Source organism: Oreochromis aureus, linkage group 6, assembly GCF_013358895.1.
Source record: "Oreochromis aureus strain Israel breed Guangdong linkage group 6, ZZ_aureus, whole genome shotgun sequence".
Taxonomy (NCBI): Eukaryota; Metazoa; Chordata; class Actinopteri; order Cichliformes; family Cichlidae; genus Oreochromis; species Oreochromis aureus.
In genome coordinates, this window is record NC_052947.1 from 278,592 (window position 1) to 301,420 (window position 22,829).

Sequence of the window (22,829 nt, forward strand, 5' to 3'; positions counted from 1 at the left end):
GAGGTGTGATGATAATGTTAGCTTACAGCAAAGGTAAATGTAGTATGTTACTATACAGGCTGTGATTTAGTAAAATAATTATTCCCCCCGATTAGTGTGGCTACAATTAAAGCAAATACATCCACAGAGAGCAGGGAATAACAATTAGAAAATTTTCTTAGTTTTATAGTGTACATATTATTTATTGATGCACTTTGCACTTGCTTACTTTCACTGTTTTTAAGTGACTTCATTTTTACTTTTCTTTGTTTTTAGTAGTAGGGTGTGTATATATATATATATATATATATATATATATATATATATATGTGTGTGTGTGTGTGTGTGTGTGTGTGTGTGTGTGTGTGTGTGTAGAGAGAGAGAGAGAGAGAGAGAGAGAGCGAGAGGAATAGCCATCACTGAAAGTAAAGAGCTACCATAATAAATTTAAACCATAATTACTTGTGGTTTCAGTACTACTTAGGTTTTTAACCATTGCCCATGTGTGTTTATGTGGCTATGCCTGAAGGTGAAATGAGCAACAAAATCACAAAACATTATATATAAGAAATATATTATCACCATTTAAAGCCAGGTACAGAATCAGAACGTATCTTACCGTTGGACCGGCGGACGATGTTCTCTAGAAACGTGTTCTGAGGGGCCACGAGACCCCGCCGTCCTCTCGCCATTCTGCCGTCCTTCTGCAATGAGCAGAACGAGCTGCTTCCTGCCGCTCACATATTACATACGAACACGAGCTTCGTACGCTGTATAGTATGTGCGTGTGCTCGCTCTCCCCCCACCTCAGCAGGCTCGCTATTGGCAGATTGTTGCTGCACAAGCTTCGAGATGGGCCAGAGACTGGCTGTGATAGAGCGAGCTTCCAACATATGTGGGGAGAGAGGGTGGATGCCAGAGGAGTGAGAGAGGCGTATTAATGCTTTATACAGTGAGCATCATTACATTATCATCACGTCACTGATTGTAATTAAAATAACTGCAGATCATAATATTTCGGTATTAAGAAAACGTACCAAAGTAAGTAATTGCACCTGTAGTGAAAACAAAATGTTGTTTTTTTTTTACTTTATGCTGAAAATGTAAAGTGGGGCCACCTAAACGGAACCAATGTGCTTCAAAGTGTTGCACCTGGGTTTCCCGAGGTGAGGGATTTCGCTCGCTTTTCGAAAGAGAAATAGTTTTCAGTTTGTGAATTTATTTATTCATGTTGGTGTAACTGCAATTTACTGATCTTATCAAAGGAGAAATAGAGTGAAATAAAATAGATTTATATTTAACACAAAATGAAGCCTACATATTATTAGTTCTACAGGTGTTGAGTACTAGTGGGACAGATTTGATAACGAAGTTATTGATACAGAGGCTGTGCTGTAAATAAGAATGTTTCCATTTTACCAATAACTGAATGCCTGTTTAATGGCGATTACTGTAAAAATCTATTTATTTCATTAAAAAAGGCCTGATAACTTTTTGACAGAAGATTAGCAGGCTATGCTGCTTGTTTTTAGAATTTTTCTTATAGTGCATGTATTTTGTGACTTTTTTTTTCATCTTGTTCAAAAGTTTTATTCAAAAGTTTTAAAGAAGAGCTCTCTCTCTGTCTCTCTCTCTTTCTCTCTCTCTCACCCTCTCACCCTTCCTCCCCAGGGCTGACAGAGTTGTTGCCATGGTGAAGTGGGAGGAGTTGTCTGCTCTTATCTTGCAGGACAAGCCCAGTGCAGAAGATGAAACATGACCAAGGGATGGACAAAGACCATAAAGGGAGGGCCAAGTTTAAACCCCTGCCTTGGCCCAACTTTTTTAACCAGTCAAATTAATGCCTTGATTGTACCATATTACAAAAATTCTGTTCAATAGGCAGTGGCATCCTTTCCATTTTGTCTGCTGCCAATAAATACTTAATAATCAATTGTGAAAACTTGAAAATTGTTTGGCAGTCCTCACTACATTGCAGGCATTTGTGGTGCATAGCACTGGCATTACTGTACTGGTTAAGATACTCTCCACAATGCAGCTGTAGAACCTGATGAGGATTTTAGGCAACATACCAGACTACTTGGTATTACACGTCCTCACTGATGTAGATACCCAAGCAGCACTTCCAGCTCCCAGATGACCGGTGGCAGGTGGAATCTCCTCTCCTTCCACTATCTCTTTTGTCTTGTCTGTGTTGAGAGTGAGGTTGTTGTTCTCGCACATAGACATCAGACCTCCCTTCTGTAGGTCGCTTTGTAGGTCGCACCAATAATGTGTCCTATCAGTGTGGTGTTGTCCACAAACTTTAGGATGATGTTATCTTTGTGATAGGTAACACAGTTGTTGGTGAACAGAGTGTAGCAGATGGGGCTGAAATTGCCTCTTTGTGGAGTGCCAATGTTTATAATAATACTGGCTGAAGGTTTATTACCAACACTGACAGACTGAGGCTTCCCAGTCAAAGAGTCCAGGTGAGGTACAGGCCAAGTGAAGACAGTTTATAGGTGTGTTTGTGGGGAATGACCATGTTAAAGGTGTTGGCGTTGTTGTTAACAAAAGTGCTAATGTACCCAATCACATACTTAACGTAATCCTGTATGTTGATGCACGACCTGTTATTTACAGTCCTCATAGAAGTTATTTACAGCATCTTCAATCAAGTAATTAATCACAGACTATATTTATAAATTGGGAAAAGTAACTCTGTTGGTGAATCAAATTACACTTTTAAATCCATGCAGACACAGAATCCCTCCTTGGCTCTCTCTCACTCACAAAAACACTTGGCCAGGGAAACATCCAGGCTTCTGCACAGAGGAGATGACGAATTAGCAATCTTCAGAGAAACAATAGAGAAGCAGCCTTAAAGGACAGAGACAATCACTAACACTTATAGTGCAGCGTTCAGGTGAAAAGTGCTTTGTTCCGATGACGAACAGGTACTTTGTCATCAACCTACATGGCCCTGTGTTAGTTTTCACCCAGGGCTATGTAGGTTTGGATTTTTTCCCCCTTAATAATAAACACCATTTACAAAGTGAATTTCGTGTTTATTTGTGTTTTTTCTCTCTAATATTTAAATTTGTTTGATGATCTGAATCATTTAAGTGTGACGACCATATAAAAAAATAGGAAATCCTGAATGGGCCAAACACTTTTTCACACCACTGTGAAAAAGTGATTAAATAAATCACAGGGAGTCTGAAGGCTTATATACCCGCAAGTATCTTCGTCATTAAAGACATTATGTGTCAGTGGATTGCTTTAGCTTACAGTGCAGGTTAAATGCTTCATGCTTCTTTCTCTACTGGTCGCAGAGAGTCCACGCAGAAGGGTAATTAATAAGCAAATTTAAAACCAGAATAACAGGATAACAGGTCGAATAATGATTAAGTGTTCTCAGTGGTAGAACATACAATATACAGTCTGTAATAACCTGACATACGATATAAGAATAACCTGAAATGAATTTATTTGAAATTATGACATTTACAATGTGATTTATTGGTAATATTTACAGTTTCCGGATATTCTGCATTCACCGTTGGGTTATCCTAATGCTGAATCTGCATTTTGTTGGCACTAAACCTCTTGCCCGTTTTTTTTCTTCTTCAGTTTGTCTCGGCGGAGGAATCTCATTTCAACAGTACCGCAGCAGCAGGAGTCGCACTACCGCACCCGAAGGTGCGTAAAAAGACTTCCGCCGCCATGGTTAGGCCCCCAGCTACAGGTCTAAGCAACTAAAATATCCCTCGGAGGAACAATTTGGATTAAAAATTTGCTAAAAACTAAGAAGAGATTGCTCGGTTGTTAAACATAGCGTGTCGCAGCCGGAATTAACCGTGCAAGCACGGTGAGAGTCACGAGAAGGATTACAGCGACACGGATAGAGCTGCGGCGGCGAAATAAACAGCAGCAAAAGAAAAACGTCCAGCTCCTGCTGACATTTTATATCCCGACATAGCAGCTAAAATCGGTGAATCAGAGCGCAGAGATGCCGGGCATGATGGATAAGGGCTCGGATTATTTAGGGAAGGGTCGCTCAAATGGCACCAAAAGTCCATCCACAGCCTCTAACGGACATTTTTCTGACGAAAGTGGCAGCGAGGACGAACACGGTGATATAGCCTCGAACAGCTTCTTACCGCTCCTGATGTCCGTGTTTTGAATATGAATAGTTAAATTAAACTGTTTTTGTGGTTGTTGTTTGTGTTTTCCAGATGTAGGAATGCGTGTTGGAGCAGACTACCAGGCCACAATCCCCGACTTTGAGCCCGGTGAGTTTTTATTGTTTTCTACCTGAGTGATGAACCGTGGTAGCCTCGGTATGTGTACAGTATCAGACTGTACTGTACTACGCTCACTGCCTATACATTAGTTTGCTAGTGGATTAAAACTGACTGCAGTAATAGTTAAGAGTCCGATTTTCAGTCGGCTCGCTGTGGTATCAGCTTGTTTTAAAGTAAGCTTAAAGGCCGCGGAGGCAAACATAAACCGAAGTGACACAAACTTCACTGACAGCTATGACTGTCATGTTTCTTCCAATTTATTAACAATATAAAATGTCAGGTGGAAAAGTACGACTGGAGTTTGATCATGATTACAGTTCGTTTTGAGTCATATAATTAACAATGATCGTTTTATTAAAAGAGTGCTGTGCAATTCTCGACTCACACGTTAGCAGATTTTAAAACCTGCTAATGAACTAAAGGTACAATAGACAAAACAATGCCCGACATCTAAATAATTTAATTATTGTATTAGAAGAGCATTACGGCAAAGTATTTTGGATAAGGTATGGTATTTGCTATGCTAAGAAAAAGAACGGAGTGCTTACTGTGAAAGATTAAACCGGCCTGAAACCCCTTCAACTGCTCTGCTCCAGATTTCACTCTTTATTTGCTCATTGTACTTCACCACAGTCTGTACTCTCTGGTAAGTTGAGGTATGGTTCCCCCCCTGCTCTGTATAGCCAGCGACCCGCCCGATTTTCCACGTGGTCTGACACAGCTCAATATTCCATCCATGACCCATTAAGCCTGCAATAATGAACATCAACTACATAGCTGTTAGTGGGGTAGAGGCCTTTCTGTTTGAAGCCATGCTGTGTTACGATAATTATTTGGAACAACAAGTGCTGTCTTTGCTTCATTCAGCTGAACTACAGCTTAATTTTAAATTAATTTTAGTATTGATGTTTTCTTTTTTCTCCTTGGACAACCGTACTGAGGAGAACCATACTGAGACTATCGTGTCCAACTATTGGAATACTCTGCCTGTTCACTGAGGTTTGCTGAGTCTGTGGAAGTCAGCCAGAGATATATAGTCTGGCATTTCAGTCGAGTGTGTTGTGTGAGTTCTGCTTTAGTGCAGTATATGTTTTCTCATTGAGTCTAGTATCTTTTTTACTTTATATTTTTTGGTGTCTTTTAATTTCTTTTACATTTTTGTTTATTGTTTTACCTGCTATAAAATTTTCTGCTGTTTTTCATTATTTTCATGACAGCACCTGATGACTCCTTTTTATGGCAAGTGCTAAGTAAATAAATATTGCTTGCTACTGAAGTCGTTCAAACAGAAGGAGTAATAGGAATAGTTCCTCCGTGATGATATTCTGTAATAACATATGTACAAATTGTATCTGGTGTATGTCAATGGTAAAATAACTTATAAGTGTTAAATTAGCAGCAGCTGAATAAAATCTGTTATTTTGATCATTTTTCTATAATGTTTGTCCAGGTGCCACCAAGTACACAGATAAAGACAGCGGAGGGATGCTGGTTTGGTCTCCTTATCACACCATTATTGACTCCAAACGTAATGTTAATATTGTGTTTGACTGAAAATATTTAGTCCATCTTCTGTGATTTCTTTTTTCTTTCTTCTTTTTGACACAAAAGATCAGATCCATCTAACAGTGTGTGTGTGTCTCCCTCCACAGTTGATGAATACATTGCTATTGCCAAAGAAAAACATGGATATAACGTGGAACAGGTGAGCTATACAGCAGCTGACTTTTCTTTTAAATGTGCCACAAAGTTTAGGTAAATGTGGTCACAGTCTGTATAGGGGAAAAGTATTATCTTGTTCATTCCCCAATTGACAAGCTGCAGTAACAGCTGGTTGTGAAAAGTCTTCAGTTGGTGTTTTCAAAAAACTATAAAACAATTAAAAAGAATGTGGTAGACATGCTAGAAATATGACATTTTTTCCTTTGTCACACATTATTATTAATGATATGACAACTTTTCCATCTCAGCCCCATATTTTTTCACTCATGTTAAAAAAAATTGGATTAGAAAATTAGAAAATCCCCCACTGTTCTCAATGTAAAAGACTGAGGCTGTATACAGAATGACTCCGGTATTTACTAAACCCAACATAAGTGACACTGGAGTGAAACAATACTTTCCTTGGTCCCAAACTAACAGCTGTAGAGTGCCAGCAGTAGTGGCCTTTAAAACTGCACACACTGTGACATTTTTCAGTTTTGAAAAATGTCACAGTGTGTGACAATTTCTTGCGCAAGTTGTAAATTTACATTTGGTTTTTCTAATCATAGGTAAGGTTTTACAAAATAAGAATTTAAGATTAAGTTTTAGGGGTTTTGTGAGTTGTACAACTGGTTTAGATTATTTCAGTACAGATCTGAACTGTATATTAGAATTAATTAATACACAAAGGGTTCATCACACAGCACAATAGTCAACTCATAATGTAAATAATTTAATTATTGTAGAAGGAGAACGTTATGAATTTTGGATAAAGTAAAATCCGCCAACTTAGGATCGATCTGCAAGGGTCTCTGCCCCTTACACCCACCCAATCTACATAGTGTCTGGGTCAGGGATGAGTTGTTGCCCCAAGTGGAGGAGTTTAAATATCTCAGGGTCTGGGAAGAGTGAAACAGTAGACTGACCGACAGATTGGTTCAGCGTCATCTGTGATGCAACGCTGTACCAGACTGTTGTGGTGAAGAAGGAGCTGAGCGCGAAAGCAATGTTCCTACCTTGACCTATGGCCATGCAACCCGATATCACGGCAAAATGTGTAATGGACATGCTGGTCCAACATGTCCATTTCATGATTGAAATGTACATGCTTGCAGTAAGTTGCAGTAAACTGCAGTAACAGCAGGGGGAGACATTTTATTTCAATCCAACATGAAAATAATAATGAGAAAGTGTAGACATTATTAGACATGCAAATACATATTAGCTGCCTAGCTTAATAGCTTTTGGCAATTGAGGACCCCATACTCGCTTTTTTTGCTCGCTACCAACTTCTTGGCTTTAAATATTTACCCCTGGTGGTAATGCAACTTCTGCATGCAGTAATGCAACTTCTGCATGGGTGTCCATTTCACGTTTTGGATAGGCAAGAACCGGCATGTCTATTAGATGCTTTGCCGTGAAACTGGGTTGGGCCATGAGCTCTGGGTAGTCACCAAAAGAATGAGATTGTGGAAATGAACACTTAAGGACCGCCTTTAAAGATAGTTGGAAGAAGTATGGTCATACCGGAGGATTTCAGACTAGGGCCACTACTCCTCCAAATCTAAAGGAGCCAGTTGAGGTGATTTGGGAATACGGGAAGGATGGGTGTCTTCTGGGCATGGTGTTCTGTAAATGTCCTTCCGGGAACAGGCCCCAGGGTAGGCTCAGGACACATGGAGAGCTGCAGGAGGTGACTGATCAAATGGAGATGTTGGCGTCCTTGCTTGCTTTCTCACTCTTAACTCACTGAAGCCTTTCATTGAGCTACCAAATAAACAAATTGGCACTCTCTTTCTGGCCAGACACAATGCAGACATAAGTGTACACATTAGTTTTTGAATGCTACTGAAAATTGTTTTCTTTACAAATAACTCACTGAACTAACACAGTCAATCCCTTAACATGTTTGTACTCTCTGCTCATGTTGCCTTTATATTAAATATTTTTTTGATTTTTAAAGAACTTATTTTAACATTGCACTCAACAACAAATAAATCCTCCCTAACAAAAAAAGTAACTTCAAGGGCCAAATTGCATTATATTTTTCAAGTCAATATATGGGCCGCATCTAGGAATGACGTGGGCCTCAAGTGGTCCTGGGCCACGGGTTTGAGACCCCTCTTTTAACACAATAAATATTACAGCAAGTTACTGTGAAAACTCATCAGAGTGCCTCCACGTCACCAAATCTGCAGCCTGTCATCCATGATCCACACTGCTTCATCTCACGTCTGTAGCTCTTCAACTCCAGAACTCTGCTCCTCAGGCTTGAAACACAGATCAGCCTGCTTTGGCTGATCTGCTCTCCATAGTTTTCCACACCCAAGTCTCGTTTGCTGTTTTACATGAATTTCTATGGGGTCAACATGACATTGTTGGCATTTTTTTTTAATCCCACACGTCCCAAAATTAACAGAGTTACATGATTGTCAAAATGCAAAGGAGTAAAAATGACCAAAATATTAACAACCGAACCACCACCTTGGTGGTTCAGTTGTTAATAGTTTGGCACTTGGGTATGTTTCATTTGGCATGATGATTCTACAAGTGAGAGCAGTCAGCCCAGAATCTTTTCCCATCATTAGCAAGTACTATTTGAGTGTAAATAAGCTACTGAAATAGTTTTTATTTCTTGAAAATATCCTATTACTTAAGTAAACAGCAGAACTGTTGTTATGAACTTGGCTTTACTGTAGGTTGATTATGCCAAACCATTTCCTTATTTATCTGTAAAATAAGGATTTTTTTTTACACAGCTGAAGAATGACAGCTGGTGTATGACTACCATTAGGTCATTATTTCTAACTCATGTAGAGAACAGTAACAAAGAGTGGGTAGCTACAGAGTTAAAGTGAGTAAAATGAGCACCTGTTAATTAACATGGGGTTTGGCCAAATGGCTTCATCTTTTAGCCTAGGCGGTTGCTGCTTTAAGCCTGTGGTATCTGTGTTTTGGTAACCCTTTGTGTGTGTGTCTTCAGGCTCTTGGCATGCTCTTCTGGCACAAACATAATATTGAGAAATCTCTGGCCGACTTGCCAAATTTCACCCCGTTCCCAGATGAGTGGACAGTGGAGGACAAAGTGTTGTTTGAACAGGCCTTTAGTTTCCACGGAAAGAGCTTTCACCGCATCCAGCAGATGGTAACCACTTAACACAGCAACATCAGTGTTTCTGATACAGTAATGTAATGGTTCTGATATTAACAAATTTATTATGGTCATAAAGACTTGGGGGAGGGTACTGTACAAACAGTTTTGAGGTACTGTTTCTATGAAAATATCACATGTGTTTTGTTTATTTTATTTTATTTATTTATTCATTTTTTGCTTCAGTTACCGGACAAATCCATCTCCAGTCTGGTAAAGTACTACTATTCATGGAAAAAGACGCGTTCCAGAACAAGTCTGATGGACAGACAGGCTCGTAAATTGGCCAATAGGAGCAACCAGGATGAGAGGTACAGCACATAGATCAACACTACTCCTTGAATCTGACTATAGTCTCTTGTTTTGAAAAAAGAAACAAAAACCTTTTATCTTTTTTTGCTGAAAAGAAGGCATTTTGTCTTGTCAAAGCGTGAAGCACTCTGACACCTGTTTGTCCACAGTTTGTGGACATACCTCAGTTAAAAAATCTAGGGCGTCAAGAGAGCATTTGTTAAGCAAAAAGCCCGTCTCACAGTCAGAGCTACCTGTCCCTGCCTGGAAATTGAAACTTTCCTGGGACATTTTGGGAATTTTTATGCAGAAACCATTGCAGACCCATGGCCTTGAGATTTTTTTTAAATATGAAAAATCATTAAAATTGTTACTTGATGTGTCTGTTTTTATTGACTGACATCCATCATCATTTCAGTTACCTAAGAACGTAAGCTCACAAAGAGTTAGTTTTGGATTCTGCTGCGTCGGTGTGAGGTTGCTGTTGTGTGACGACATCCAGTGATTGGATTTTGGCTTATTGTTGCTGCAGTGATGAGGAGATAGAGGATGCCAATCCCATTGAAGCCAACGACAGTGACTATGACCCCAACAAGGAAACTAAGAAAGAGGTAATTTGAACACACCTTATTCCATTTTTTTTTGTTTAAACCTGTGGAATCTAAAATGAAACTTTACCATATACTGCTCACAAAAATAAAGGAACACTGTTGAATCAGAGTATCTGAAATACCAAGAGGTGGGCATGACTGAGTTGGTGATGGATCAGTGATGTTCTGGAGAAGTATATCCATGGAGGGATATGCAGACTTCTACAAGCCAGGCAAGGGTACCAGGATATCATTTGGGGATCCTTGGACCCACTGTCAGACGTAGGGTCTGACAGTGGGTCAGACCCTACGTGCTGCAGTGGGTCATGGGGGTCCTTCTGGTGCACGACAGTGCCCGGCCTCATGCTGCAAGAGTATGCAAGCAGTTCCAGCAGACAACCTGGACAGGTGGCAAGTCTGCCACAGGGCTAACACATAGAGACAGACAACCGTTCACGCCAACATTCACACCAGGTTTATATGTTAGGTTACATTTTTTTCCCTTCTCGGCAGTTATGTGTTTTTGTTTTGGTTTGTTTTGGATTTTATTTTTCTTTGGGGGGGGGGTCACCCAATATTCTTTCTTTTAGTTCATCTGGAGACATACATAGATATTTTATCCTGAAGTGGAGTAAGACAAAATGAGAACACGAAAACAAAAAACATAAATAAAAAATAGGAAATAAGAATAACTTCAGAGCGGGTTTTGTATTCTTATTGTTTTTTGTCCCTCCGTTTCATTTCTCCTCCCCTGGTCTGTTGATTTCTGCGGTGGCAGTGGTGATCTTTTTCCTGTTTTTCCAGTTGAGCTGTACTGTTATACATAATTTCCTTGTGGATTATTAAAGTATTATGACTCCGATTCTGATTTTGATTGTTTTCTTGGTGAGAATCAGGGCCACAAGAAGCGGTGTTTTGATCTGTTTGGAGTTTATGCTTCTTCCAGATCACCAAGTAAACAGAGAGCGGGGCATTGTGGGATGTTGTGGTCAAGGATGTGGGATAATTTGGTAGTTGTTTCTTTCCAGAAGTTTAGTATTGGTGGACAGAGCCAGAATGTGTGAAGGTGGTCATTAGTGGTGTTGATTGTGCAGTCTTCATTTATGTCGGAAGTGATAGCAGAGCTGTACGTTTGAGGGATTTCTGAAAAATTAAATCAGAACATGGTATATTATTTAATCTTAAAAATTTTGCAGGAGACTTCCCACATACCACCAGAGGGAGCTCACATACCACCAGTGGTATGCAGTTAGAGGATATTAGTTTATTTAGTTTTGTATTTTTTATGACTTTGCAGTTTTATTGATGCTGTCTAGTAGTGATGGTTGTAAGAAATTATCAAAAATGTGGTGGAGGTGTGATGCCTTTTGCTTTCCATTTAATATTTATCAGGGGTAATTTATTTGCAGTGAAGTCAGGGTTATCACATATTGGTGTTTGAGTTGTAGGTGAGAATATAATGTTTTTGATTTTATTAATCTTCCACCAAGCTGTCAGAGTTGTTGCTATTGCACTTGTGATGTCTGATATGTCTGATTGTATTGCTTATAAATGGTAAATCTTTGATTAATATGTCTTTACAATCAGATTGTTCGATGTCCAGCCATGAATGAAAGTGATGGGTTGAATGTATCCATTTGATGAGGTATTGTAGTTGGTTGGCTAAGAAGTACTGGTGGAAATTTGGTGCTTTTAGGCCTCCTTGAAGTTTTGACTGTTGTAATGTTGTTAGTTTTATTCTGGGCTTTTTGTTTTTCCAGTGAAATGATGGTGTTATTATGTCCAGAATGGAAAGAAAAAATCTCCCTGGGAATAGGTGTTTCGGCCCATCTAATGCCACCAGCTGACTGTCCAGGTGCTCAGTGATCCCGTGATCTGGGTGGGTGATCTGGGAGAAACTCTCCCAGGAAAACATCCGTCATCTCATTAGGAGCATGCCCCAAAGTTGTCAGTCATGCATACAAGTACATGGGGGCTATGCAAACTACTGAGCACCATTTTGAAGTGCTGTAATGAAATTTCAGCAAAATGAATTAGCCCGCTGCATAATTCTTTCACTTTGATTTTCAGGGTGTCTCAGTTCAGCCCTCTGTAATTTTCATTTCCAAATGATGGCAAGCTTTATTTCTAACACATTTCCCAATCCACATCAGTATAGATATCCAGCATGAATTGTCCCCCCATTGACATCTGGCAGTCTGTCAGTACAGTAAACACACCAACTTGAACAGATAAATTTATGCATTACCATACATTTTGAAAATTTTGAGAGGTTCAAGTGCCTTATGTTCATACCTCAACAAAATATTATGGACAGTGACCAAAGATAAGTGACATCATATTTTTTTATTCCAAAAATGATCTCCATAAACTGTATATAAAGGATGTAGCCACCCTGACGTCACCCAAAGGTTAGTGAAGTCTCGTTTGTTATCATTTCAATGTTTTCAAACAGGACGTGATGATTAAGGGGCGGCTCTGACTCCTAAACCAAGAGCCACTGGTAGGACTGCATTAAAACATACATCTTTTTGACATAACTGGGGACCATAATTTAAAAATTAATGTAATTTTGTATTCAGTTAGACTTGAAATTAGTGATGGAAGTCAAATATGTCATAGCAGAATTTTCCATAGACTTCTATTACATGGGCTTCTTTTTGTAATGACCTTGTATGCAGTAGGAAAAATGCAGAGTTAAGACACTTCCATAATGACTCGGACAGTTGAGAGTAGTCTCAAAGTACATTTTTAAACTTTAAAGTTGAGAACTTTGATATTTTTCCCTTAAAGAAACTGTAAAAAGCAATAAATGTCCATGCCCCACCTCAAGGCTTACCAACAGATGTACAGACAGACAAATTAAGGTCATTACTGATGTACCACCTGAAAGGACTATACTTAGTTAATAATGAAACCTTTTTTAAAAAAAACAAATTGACAAGGAAAATATAAATATGAAGAGAAGATAAAAAGAAAACCTCAATGTACTGAAGCAATTTGGTAAAGAAGAGTGGGTGACAACTCCTCCGTAACAAAATGAAAGATTAATGAAGTCATACTTCAAATATTTATTTCAAATTACTGCTGCTAAAGGTAGGTTGACAGATTACTGAGTGATGGCGTATATTTAGCTTTTTTATTCACTGCTTCTGCATTTTAGTTAGTTGTCAATGCTATTTTTAAGGCCTCATATAACTACACTTTTATCAGTGTTTAAAATCATTCTCTTACCTTCAGAACCAGGCAGAGCCCCCAGTGCCAGGATCTAAGGTAGCTTTGGGTCGTAGGGAGCATCAGACCCTGCAGCACCGGCATCACCAACGCTCCCGCTGTCGTCCCCCCAAAGGCATGTACCTGACCCAGGAGGATGTTGTGGCCGTCTCCTGCAGTTCCTCCGCTGCAAACACCCTTCTGCGTCAGCTGGATATGGAGCTGGTGTCTCTCAAGAGACAGGTAGCCCTCATCCTCTTGACTACTGAACTACTAAATCTAAAAAAAAATTTTTGTCTCCTAACATCAGACACTGGTCACAAGTTTTCTTTGGTGCCAAAATAACCCATTATTATTTGTCTGTGCAACCGTGGGAATATTTTTGAACTACTAACACACAATCATACTTTGTCAAAAACTAAAAAAATAGGTTTCCAGTTGTATCCCCTTGGTAAGTAACAGAATGCTTAGCAGCATTAGCTTTGTTTTTAAAATACATAAGAGAACACTGTTGAGGTTATAGTCAAAATAACTTTTGCTGGATGTACCGCTTACATGTGTGTGTTAGTTTACATTTTGAAATGGGAGGGCTTAAATTTGATCCAAGTGCTATTTATCACCTTTCCTGTAAATATTTAGAGAGGTCTTCACCTGTTTTTTTTCTTGAGCACTTTAAAGAGATTTTTAAGGTGGAGCCTGAAATAAGCATTTAAAATGCACTGAAAAAATTAATGTATCTCAAAAATAAAATTATGAAGACACTCAAAATAAGTTTCCTGTGGCTGGAAACTATTTTGTGCAACTTTTTTGCATTTACAGTTTTTTTTTAAATTTCTTTGTAGTTTATTGCACTTTTTTGCAATTTATGTAGCTACTATGGACTTAAAACATACATATTATTAAAATTTGGGATATAACGGTTGTATTGATGTACAGAAACTTGAAATGCTTCAAAAAATGGCACTGCAGCATGTAAAAATGGTGGGCTTTGAAGGGTTAATGCGTGATCCACAGCAATCACAATGAACTGACATCAGTGAACTGGAGTGAAACTAGAAAGACACATAAAAAGATTGTCAGACTTAATAGACTGTCACATAACCCACAGGTAAGTGTAGTTAGGCTCTAACAAAGCAGAGTACAAAATAAGCATCCTGTAGAATACAATACAATATCATTTAATAGAAAATAAGCTAGTAACAAGTAATACAATTGTATCATTAGCTTACAGACTACAAGATATGAAACTACTACACTTGTAAAGAGGGAGAAAAAAATGTTATAAATTTTCAGATCTACAAAGAACTGACTTAAAGCCATTTCTTTCTGAAGGACTCATCTATGTGGATTGTTTCGGATTCCACATAAAATATCTCCAAGGTGCAGTCATGCTTTCCCAAAGTTCTCTGCACTTCCTGTTTCCTCTTTCCAAATATTAAAATAAAAACTCTACAGATTTCTGACAGCAAACAATAGAAATACAATTTCCATGGCTATTTATTTGTTTGTTTTTTATTACTTTATTTGCAGAAAATATTCATTTCAGTTTTGTGGTCATTTCTGTCACTCTGGCCTAAAAAGTCTATATAATCCGACTTTTAATAATTCTTCCAATTTGTCCACCCATGGGTTATAACACCTGCAAAATGTCCCATTTCAGGCCAAACCTATCCAAGCATTTAGCTCCATGAACAAATTAGTCCTTGTTGAATGATTTCTTTCATTGAATGTGTTCTGCCAGCTCGTTCATAATCTCGAACTCTTTTGTTATCCCACAGACAAAGACGAATAACTGCATTTTGTCGTCAACATCACAACGCTTGTCCATTGCCAAGAAGAAAAGGCCAAAATTGTCCAGTTTGTTTTTAAACTGATGCTCCTGATTTCCTGCAACATCTTTATTGTTTGTCTTATTGTTTGGATTGACTAGAGAAGGGCACATTTTCAAATGCGTCTTTTTTCAGGTCATATTGGCACAGCTGTCCAGGAAATACTTTTTGATAAACTCACCATGAGAGAACTGTTTACTAACTGTTTTATTCAACTTTATGGCAAAAAAAACAAACAAACCAGACCTGGACAAGGAGCAGACAATGCCCAGGTCTGATATAGGTGATGGTGTTTCTTCAGTATGGTGTGTATGAGGCAGAACAAAGGTCACACATCTCTGTGGAAATTGTGGAAATTATTGAACAGTTACCACAGCTGATATGGGTGAAATTGGACATCACAGATTTTGTGCACCACTAATCTGGGATGGTAAAAAATTTCCAATCCAAATGACTGGGAAATGGCCAATCCCAGTGAGACATCTGAAAACAGCCTCAGGTTTTAATGGGTTTTCTGGGAGTTTTGTTAATTGTCATCTTTGACTTTCTCATCTATTCTCCAGGTCCAGAATGCCAAACAGATAAACAGTGGACTGAAACACATGTTGGAGTCTGGGATTGAAGACTTCAGACTACCTGAGGTACAAATACATTGAAGATGACTGATATTATGATAATTAAATTGCATGAAACTCCTCAGTTGAAGCCATTTATGGTAATGAGTTTTCTGCTATGATAAAGTTATGTTATGATAAAGTATATGTGTAAGTGAGGATCCCTGTTGTGGAAAGTAGAAATGTTTTTATATCTTTAGTTGGTCATGTGTTTTAACTTTAATATTCAATATTGTAGTGTAACCAGAAGGTGAATGCCCGCTGGACTACAGATGAGCAACTCCTGGCTGTTCAAGGTAACCTCTATGTAGAAAAAGCAGCTGCTTACAGGTTTTAAAAGTAAAATCCACCAAATGGCATACATGAAAAAGAACTTCTTGGCTTTTATATGGGCTGGTTCTCCCTCTTACAGCCATTTTTGACCAGAGCAGCCAGTTGTTTACAAAGAATAAGCTTTAAAAATCCACTGTGAACAACTTTTCAGCACCAAGAAGTAGATTAAATTTTAAATTCAGTCTTATTTATATATTTTATATAGATATTATATATTTTTATATTTTATACCTAATTACAACAACAGTCAACTCAAGATGGTTTATATTGTATGGTTATCCTTACATTACTTTTAGGGTAAATAATGAGACAACCCCATCAATCAGACAACCTCCTGTTAAGCGAGCACTTGGCAGCAGTGGAAAGGAGAAACTTTCTTTTAACAAGGAACACACCTCCAGCAGGACCAGGCTCAGGGAGGGGTAGCCATCTGCCGTGACAGGTTGGGGTTGAGGGGAGGGAGCTTTGTCAAAAAGAAAAGTTTGAACCTAATCGTAAAGTAGCAAGGGTGTCCGTCTCCTGAATACAAACTAGGTGCTGGTTCCACAGAAGATGGGGTGAAAGCTGATGGCTCTGTCTTCCATTCTACTTTTTAAATATCCTAGGAACCACCAGTAAGCCTGCTGTGAAACCATGAAGTGCTCTGTTGGGGTGATAACAGATGATCACAGTTAGAGCCTAACTGGTGAAAATAGAGGAGCATTTAAAAAAAGAGCCAGAGGTGAACACCAGAGCTAAAAGTGACTACATTTTTACTTTATGTACAAAAACATACCTCTAAACTGTAATGACTACTAAATGGTGCTCTCATCTATTTTCGATTTTTCCATTGCATATGTTTGTGTAACTTTAAAAATCCATCTGTGTTGTTGTACAGGTGTCAGGAAGTATGGAAAAGACTTCCAAGCCATCGCAGACGTAATCGGTAATAAAACGGTAGGGCAGGTGAAGAACTTTTTTGTGAACTACAGGCGGCGATTCAACCTAGAAGAGGTCCTGCAGGAGTGGGAAGCAGAGCAGGGAACCAAAGCTCCCAATGGAGACAGTGCCACTTTGGGAGAGGAGGGAAAGAACAGCTCAAACACTCCATCAGGAAAGAGCACAGATGAAGAGGATGATGAGGTGAGGCTTCATGAATTTACTCTTGATTATTATTGAAATCATACTGGGTGGTGTTAGTAGATGTTTGAAGACACAGTTATCCAGTTTGAAGTCCAGTTATCTTGAATTTAACCATTCCTAGAAGTTAGTGGTTTTTCATTCTCTAATGTCATGTAAATTATCTTGGAACTAACTTCACAAGCAGGATTCTCTGCTTGACTTGTGTAAGTAACTCATTTCTGTTCTTTGCAGGGTCAAGTCACTTCATTAGGTGCATCCCCTGCTGCCTCTTCATCATCTTCAGCTCAGACTCCAATGATATCTAGTACCTCCTCCTCTTCCCTCCACCAACCTCCTCCCCTTCTGCGCCCCTCCCTCCCAGCCACACCCTCTCTGCACCGTCAGCCCCCACCACTCCAACAGCAAGCCCGCTTCTTGCAGCCCCGATCCACGCTGCAGCAGCCCCCGCCTCTCATCCGTCCCTCCCCAATGCCACCCCGCCTTAACCCCCGACCTTCTGGTCCCTTGACCCTCAGTGGAAACCCTGCAGGGTCAGGTCTAAGCTCTGCCCAGCAGTGCTCCAGCCTGACTGTCCACCAGTCGGACACAACCTCATCTTCCTCAATCCACTAACAAATGACACACTATTTTTGTTTAAGAAATGTCTAAGTCTTAACATAAAGCTGTCTGAAAGACTGCTGCATTCAGGTCCCGTGGGAATATCTGGTCATATCCCTCAAAACATTAACAGTGACTTTTATTGCTACTGCTAATAACCAATTCTTTTATGACATAGCGATATACAGTCAGGTGAAAAAGAAAGTACAACCTCCTTCAATTCTTAGGTTTTAAATATTGGGAAAAGGGCTGTCATGATACTTAAATTTAATAACAACCTCAGTCACGATATAATAATAATAAAAAAAATCATCTAGACCTTCATCTGGCTCTAAAATGATTTCAATAAAACATTAGATGAATAACAACATATGACATTTTACAGTTACACATGACATACACTACCTTCAAAGGTTTGGACACACCTTCTCATTTAATTGTTTTTTCTTTATTTTCATGAATACTTACATTGTAGGTTCTCACTGAAGGCATCAAAACTTTGAAGGAACACATATAGAATATATATGTAGTAAGCAAAAAAGTGTGAAATAACTCAAAACATGTTTTAGAATTTAGACTCTTCAAAACAGCCACCCTTGGCACTCTTGGCATTCTCTCGATTAGTTTCATGAGGTTGTCACCTGAAATGGATATCCAAAAGTCTTGAAGGAGCTTGCGGAGATGTTGAACACTTGTTGGCCCTTTTGCCTTTACTCAGCGGTCCATGTCATCCCAAGCCATGTCGACTGGGTTTAGGTGAGGTGACTGTGGAGGCCAGCGCTCCATCACTCTCCTTCTTGGTCAAATAGCCCTTACACATCCTGAAGATGTGTTTGGATGGGATGACATGTCGCTGTAGGATGGTGTGGAGCCATGCTGGTTCAGTGTGCCTGCAATTTTGAAAAAATCCCCAACAGTGTCACCAACAAAGCACCTGCAAACAATCACACCTCACCTCCATGCTTCTCCTTCAGTTCTTAAAGTCATGATAGACTGTCATGTCTCTTTACTTAGCTGACTGGTTGTTGCCATAATATGAATTCTACCAGTTGTCAAATAGGGCTATCAGCTATGTACGCACCTGACTTCTGCACAACACAACTGATGGTCCCAACTCCATTAAGAAGGCAAGAAATTCCACAAATGAATCCTGACAAGGCACACCTGTGAAGTGAAAACCATTTCAGATGACTACATCATGAAACTCATTGAGAGAAGGTCAGGGGCTTGCAGTGCTGTCAACAAAGCAGAGGGTGGCTACTTTAAGGAATCTAAAATATAAGACATATTAGAAGTTATTATAATTTTTTCTTTGGTACAAAATTCCATAGATTTTGCTTCATATGTTTGATGTCTTCAGGATGTATCTAAAATGTATAAAGTAGTAAAATAAAGAAGAACCATAAAATGTGAAAGTGTGTCCAAACTTCTGAATGGCATTGTATAGGAATGGACTTCATAGCTGGTATGAGGTGTTATGATATGCGGTGTTTGCCATGTGTTGTTGTTCATCTACGGTTATATTTATCACACTTTTTTAGACCAACCTTTTAGATCTCCTAATGACAGGATTATTTCCCATAAAACCATTTAAACTGAAAGGAGGTGTAATTTCTTTTTTATATGAATGGACAGGCAACACATTTGTACAAAATATGAACCTAAGTTTTTAGTTTTTAATATTGTGTGATGGGTTGATATTTGTCTTTCAACCAGTACATGTAGTTTCACACACATACTGGTTTTAAAGTTTTTGTCCTGAAAAGAACAAATACTTTTGGAGTCTTTGGCTTGAAAGTCAAATGCATGTAACAAAGTGTGTTGATTATTAAATGAGAGCTTTGTCATCATCACCTATTTCCCTAATAGAAAATGTGGTATGCCAAAGGATTCAATCCTGTATCCTTTTGTTTTCACCCCTTTATTTTCCTTGGACACAACTTAATTAGCAGCAAAAATTCAGCATGGCAGAAGTTAGTCATCTATAGAAATCGACTTGTTGATATAAGACAATAGTACAGTCATGTTAGCAGCTCTGTGAGGCTGTATTTGGGCGAAGCATTGAGCTACACTACACATTTCCAAAATTATTCCCGCACCCATCCAAAGCATTGAATTAAGGGGTTCCATAGGTGTATAAAATCAAGCACCTAGGCATGAAGACTGCTTCTGCAAACAGTTGTGAAAGAAGTGGTCACTCTCAGGAGCTCTGCAATGACAGCATGCTAAGATGTTCACATTGACAATATTTGATTAGTTTACCTTGTAGCTAACATCTATCTTAATTAAGTGTGTTATTTGGCTATATTTTTCATTTGTTTTGCAGGCATTTTGACTTTATAGCGGCATAAGTTTAGTTGCTCCTTGAGATAATAGCTGGCCCTTCATAAAAGGTAAATTGAGTGGTTCTTATCGAGTGCTTTTCTACTCTGAGCGCTTTACACAACTTCCTTGATTCACCCAAGCACTTTTTTTTTTCTATCCTCTTTCTATGTAAGTTCTTCTATCTAACATTCACACATTGATGGATGCATTGGAGAGCGACTTGGGTTTAGTATCTCGCCTAAGGATATTTGACATACAAGACTGGAACCACCAACATTCCGATTAGTAGGTGACCAGCTCTACCACCTGAGCTACAGCCACCCCAATTGTCTTAGCCTATTAGTAATGGCTATTAGGCCAGCATCTTGAGTAAATGACTTTATTTTAAATTGTTGTGTACTGCAAAAGTCCAAATTAGAACTGATTGTTGGCCTGCAAGTAAATAAATGCTTAAGTTAGTGTAAGTATACTGGTCTGCCTCATTAGTAAAACCATTAACAGATTAAATAAATAATCATCCTCTTATTACAGTGCATTACTCTTTTAGTAAAACTGTGGGCTGGCATTTATGTGCGTTTTTCTTTGACAAGTACTGCCCATGTACTTGCATTTATTTCAGACTAAGCCCGCCATTCTATGGCAACAGTATTTCTTGGTGCAGCTTCCTCCAGCAGAACTCATACTCAGAAAAAATCTGCTTAGGATTGGCTTAAGAAACAAGCATCCTTCAACTTCTCTGAATCCTTTGGCTCCTGTGAGTTCTAGGGTGGGCCTCTTACATTGGAACACTGTCTACGTTACCATATATGAATATATACACCAGTGTTTACAGTCCTTGTACCAGTACTTAAACAGTCCTTGTGTTCCCTTTGAAGTTCAAGTTTCACTGTTAGGTTATTTTCAGATTTCTGATGACTGTATGTCATTTCCCACTCATTATACCTCAGGGTAATTTTTCTTAAAATCAATTCATTAATGAATTAATTAACTTATTTGTTTGTTTTGGTTTGGTTTGGTTTGGTTTTTTTGGGTGGGTGGGGTGGGGGGCATCAAGACGTTGTTCCTATTGTAGCTCTAAGAAAACTGGCCTCTGGGGGTTCCAGCAGGGCTATAAACTGATAATTTTGTGTTAAACTCTGGTGACTTACGTTCTTTTCCTCAATGTCACTGGCAAGTACCACTTACAAATCTGTACTTTTAGCAGAGTTACTGCATCTTTTGGCAAATAAATGGGAGAAAACAAAGAACTTTTAATTAAGACCAATTTTTCAGCAGGGGATTTATCCAGTTTAGGGGTAGCAGGTGGGAAAATATCCACGATGAAATATGTCGGTGAGCACAACAGTACCACTTTGAGTTTGCACATGGGAAATGGTTGAGTATAGTTTCTGACAGCATAGCGATGTACTCATGATATCAGTGGTACATAATCTTTCTGACAGAGCTTGTAATTCTGCACAAGACAACAATGTGTAAAGTTCAGTATATTCTTGAATAATTTGTTACCTAGTGTGCATCCAGTGAACTGTTAGTAACTTGTTCAGTAACACTGATAATTTAATGCTTTTTGAAAACACTAAACAAAATTTTCACATCAACATCTTTTACATATGTAGAAACATCACCATCAATCCAAGTAAAAATTTTCCTTTAATTGTTCTATTGTTGGGTTCTTTTCTCTCAGATTACTAATTTTTTCCCATTATGTTTAGATTTTATTGGGTAAGCCATTTGAGTGTCTGCTATTTATTCCCTTTCTTCCTGGTGCTACCACTTTGGACTTGGTGTTTAAAAAAAGAAAACTCATTGTGCAAGTGCTCTTAATGCTTTTTGGAATCACAGCATTCATTGTAACCAGAATCATAGAGTCCTTTGAGTTTCAGTATGGTAAAATATTGATCTTAACATGAGGTTCCTGACATGTCCTTCTGAGGCCACTTGCAAATGTCATTAAAAAAATATATTTGTACCATGACTGGTTTTATTCATCATCATCTTGTTGTTCTTGTTAGTATTAATAATAATAATACTAGTAAAATAATAACGCTTTATTTATTTAGCACTTTTCAAAGTCCATGTTACAAAGACATTTACAGGGACAACAGATTTTAAAAAAGTAACAAATGCAAGAAATAAAAGACAAACCAAAAGTAATTAAAAAGTCAGGTGGGCCTTCTCTTAAACTTCTTGACTTAAAGGTGTGTTTTAAGTCGGGGTTCCACCGACCTGATTTCCTTCAGAGCCTACAAGATCTCTACTAGTACTGGGTAGCAACAGGTTCTAGATGTCGCTATGAGCAGGTACTTAAAAATAACCAATAAAATCTTAAAACCAATTATAAAATACACTGGGAGTCAGCGTAAAGGTGCCAACATGAGAGCAATGTGATCCGATCTCTTTGCTCTAATGAAAAAATCAAGCCGCTGACGTGAGATTTAGCCAGGGGAAATTATTTGATATTCAGTTCTGAATCTCACAAAGACAGCCAACATACCAGGTTCAAATGGCCTAAGTGGCAGGTATAGCTCTGTGTCACCAGCGTAAAAATGTACAAAAAGCTGACTAAACAGTTAAAAAAAAAATAGCCTACGGTAACAGCAGATAGATTCAAGAGAAGAGCCCTTAGATTTGCACTGCAACTTCATTAGGTGCGCTGTATTTCGTTGGAGTGATGTAGCATATCAATCCATTACTCTGGATTACTGGATTTTAATCTGAGTAAATGTTCTGAGTACTTCTTCAAACAGTGGCTGATATTAATCTTGTAACTTGCTTTTCATTACAGTTTGAAT

At 38.6% G+C, this 22,829-nt stretch overlaps 2 protein-coding genes across 2 annotated transcripts in view; one reads left to right on the plus strand and one right to left on the minus strand.

The window, feature by feature from the left end:
• LOC116326579 (potassium voltage-gated channel subfamily H member 1) overlaps positions 1 to 1,661 on the minus strand; it is a 141,686-nt gene extending 140,025 nt beyond the window's left edge. The window contains exon 1 of the mRNA XM_039614013.1: positions 599 to 1,661. Coding sequence (XP_039469947.1) covers positions 599 to 671 — 73 coding nt within the window. The 5' untranslated portion in view covers positions 672 to 1,661. The remainder of the gene's footprint in view (positions 1 to 598) is intronic.
• Positions 1,662 to 3,621: 1,960 nt separating this feature from the next.
• Positions 3,622 to 19,612, plus strand: rcor3 (REST corepressor 3). Its single transcript, XM_031747917.2, has 12 exons — positions 3,622 to 4,097; positions 4,200 to 4,256; positions 5,719 to 5,796; positions 5,921 to 5,973; positions 8,956 to 9,117; positions 9,310 to 9,434; positions 9,947 to 10,025; positions 13,245 to 13,460; positions 15,610 to 15,687; positions 15,899 to 15,956; positions 16,871 to 17,115; positions 17,347 to 19,612. Exons 1-12 carry the CDS (start codon positions 3,974 to 3,976, stop codon positions 17,725 to 17,727), a joined length of 1,656 nt encoding a protein of 551 aa, XP_031603777.1. The 5' UTR covers positions 3,622 to 3,973; the 3' UTR covers positions 17,728 to 19,612.
• Positions 19,613 to 22,829: the final 3,217 nt, after the last annotated feature.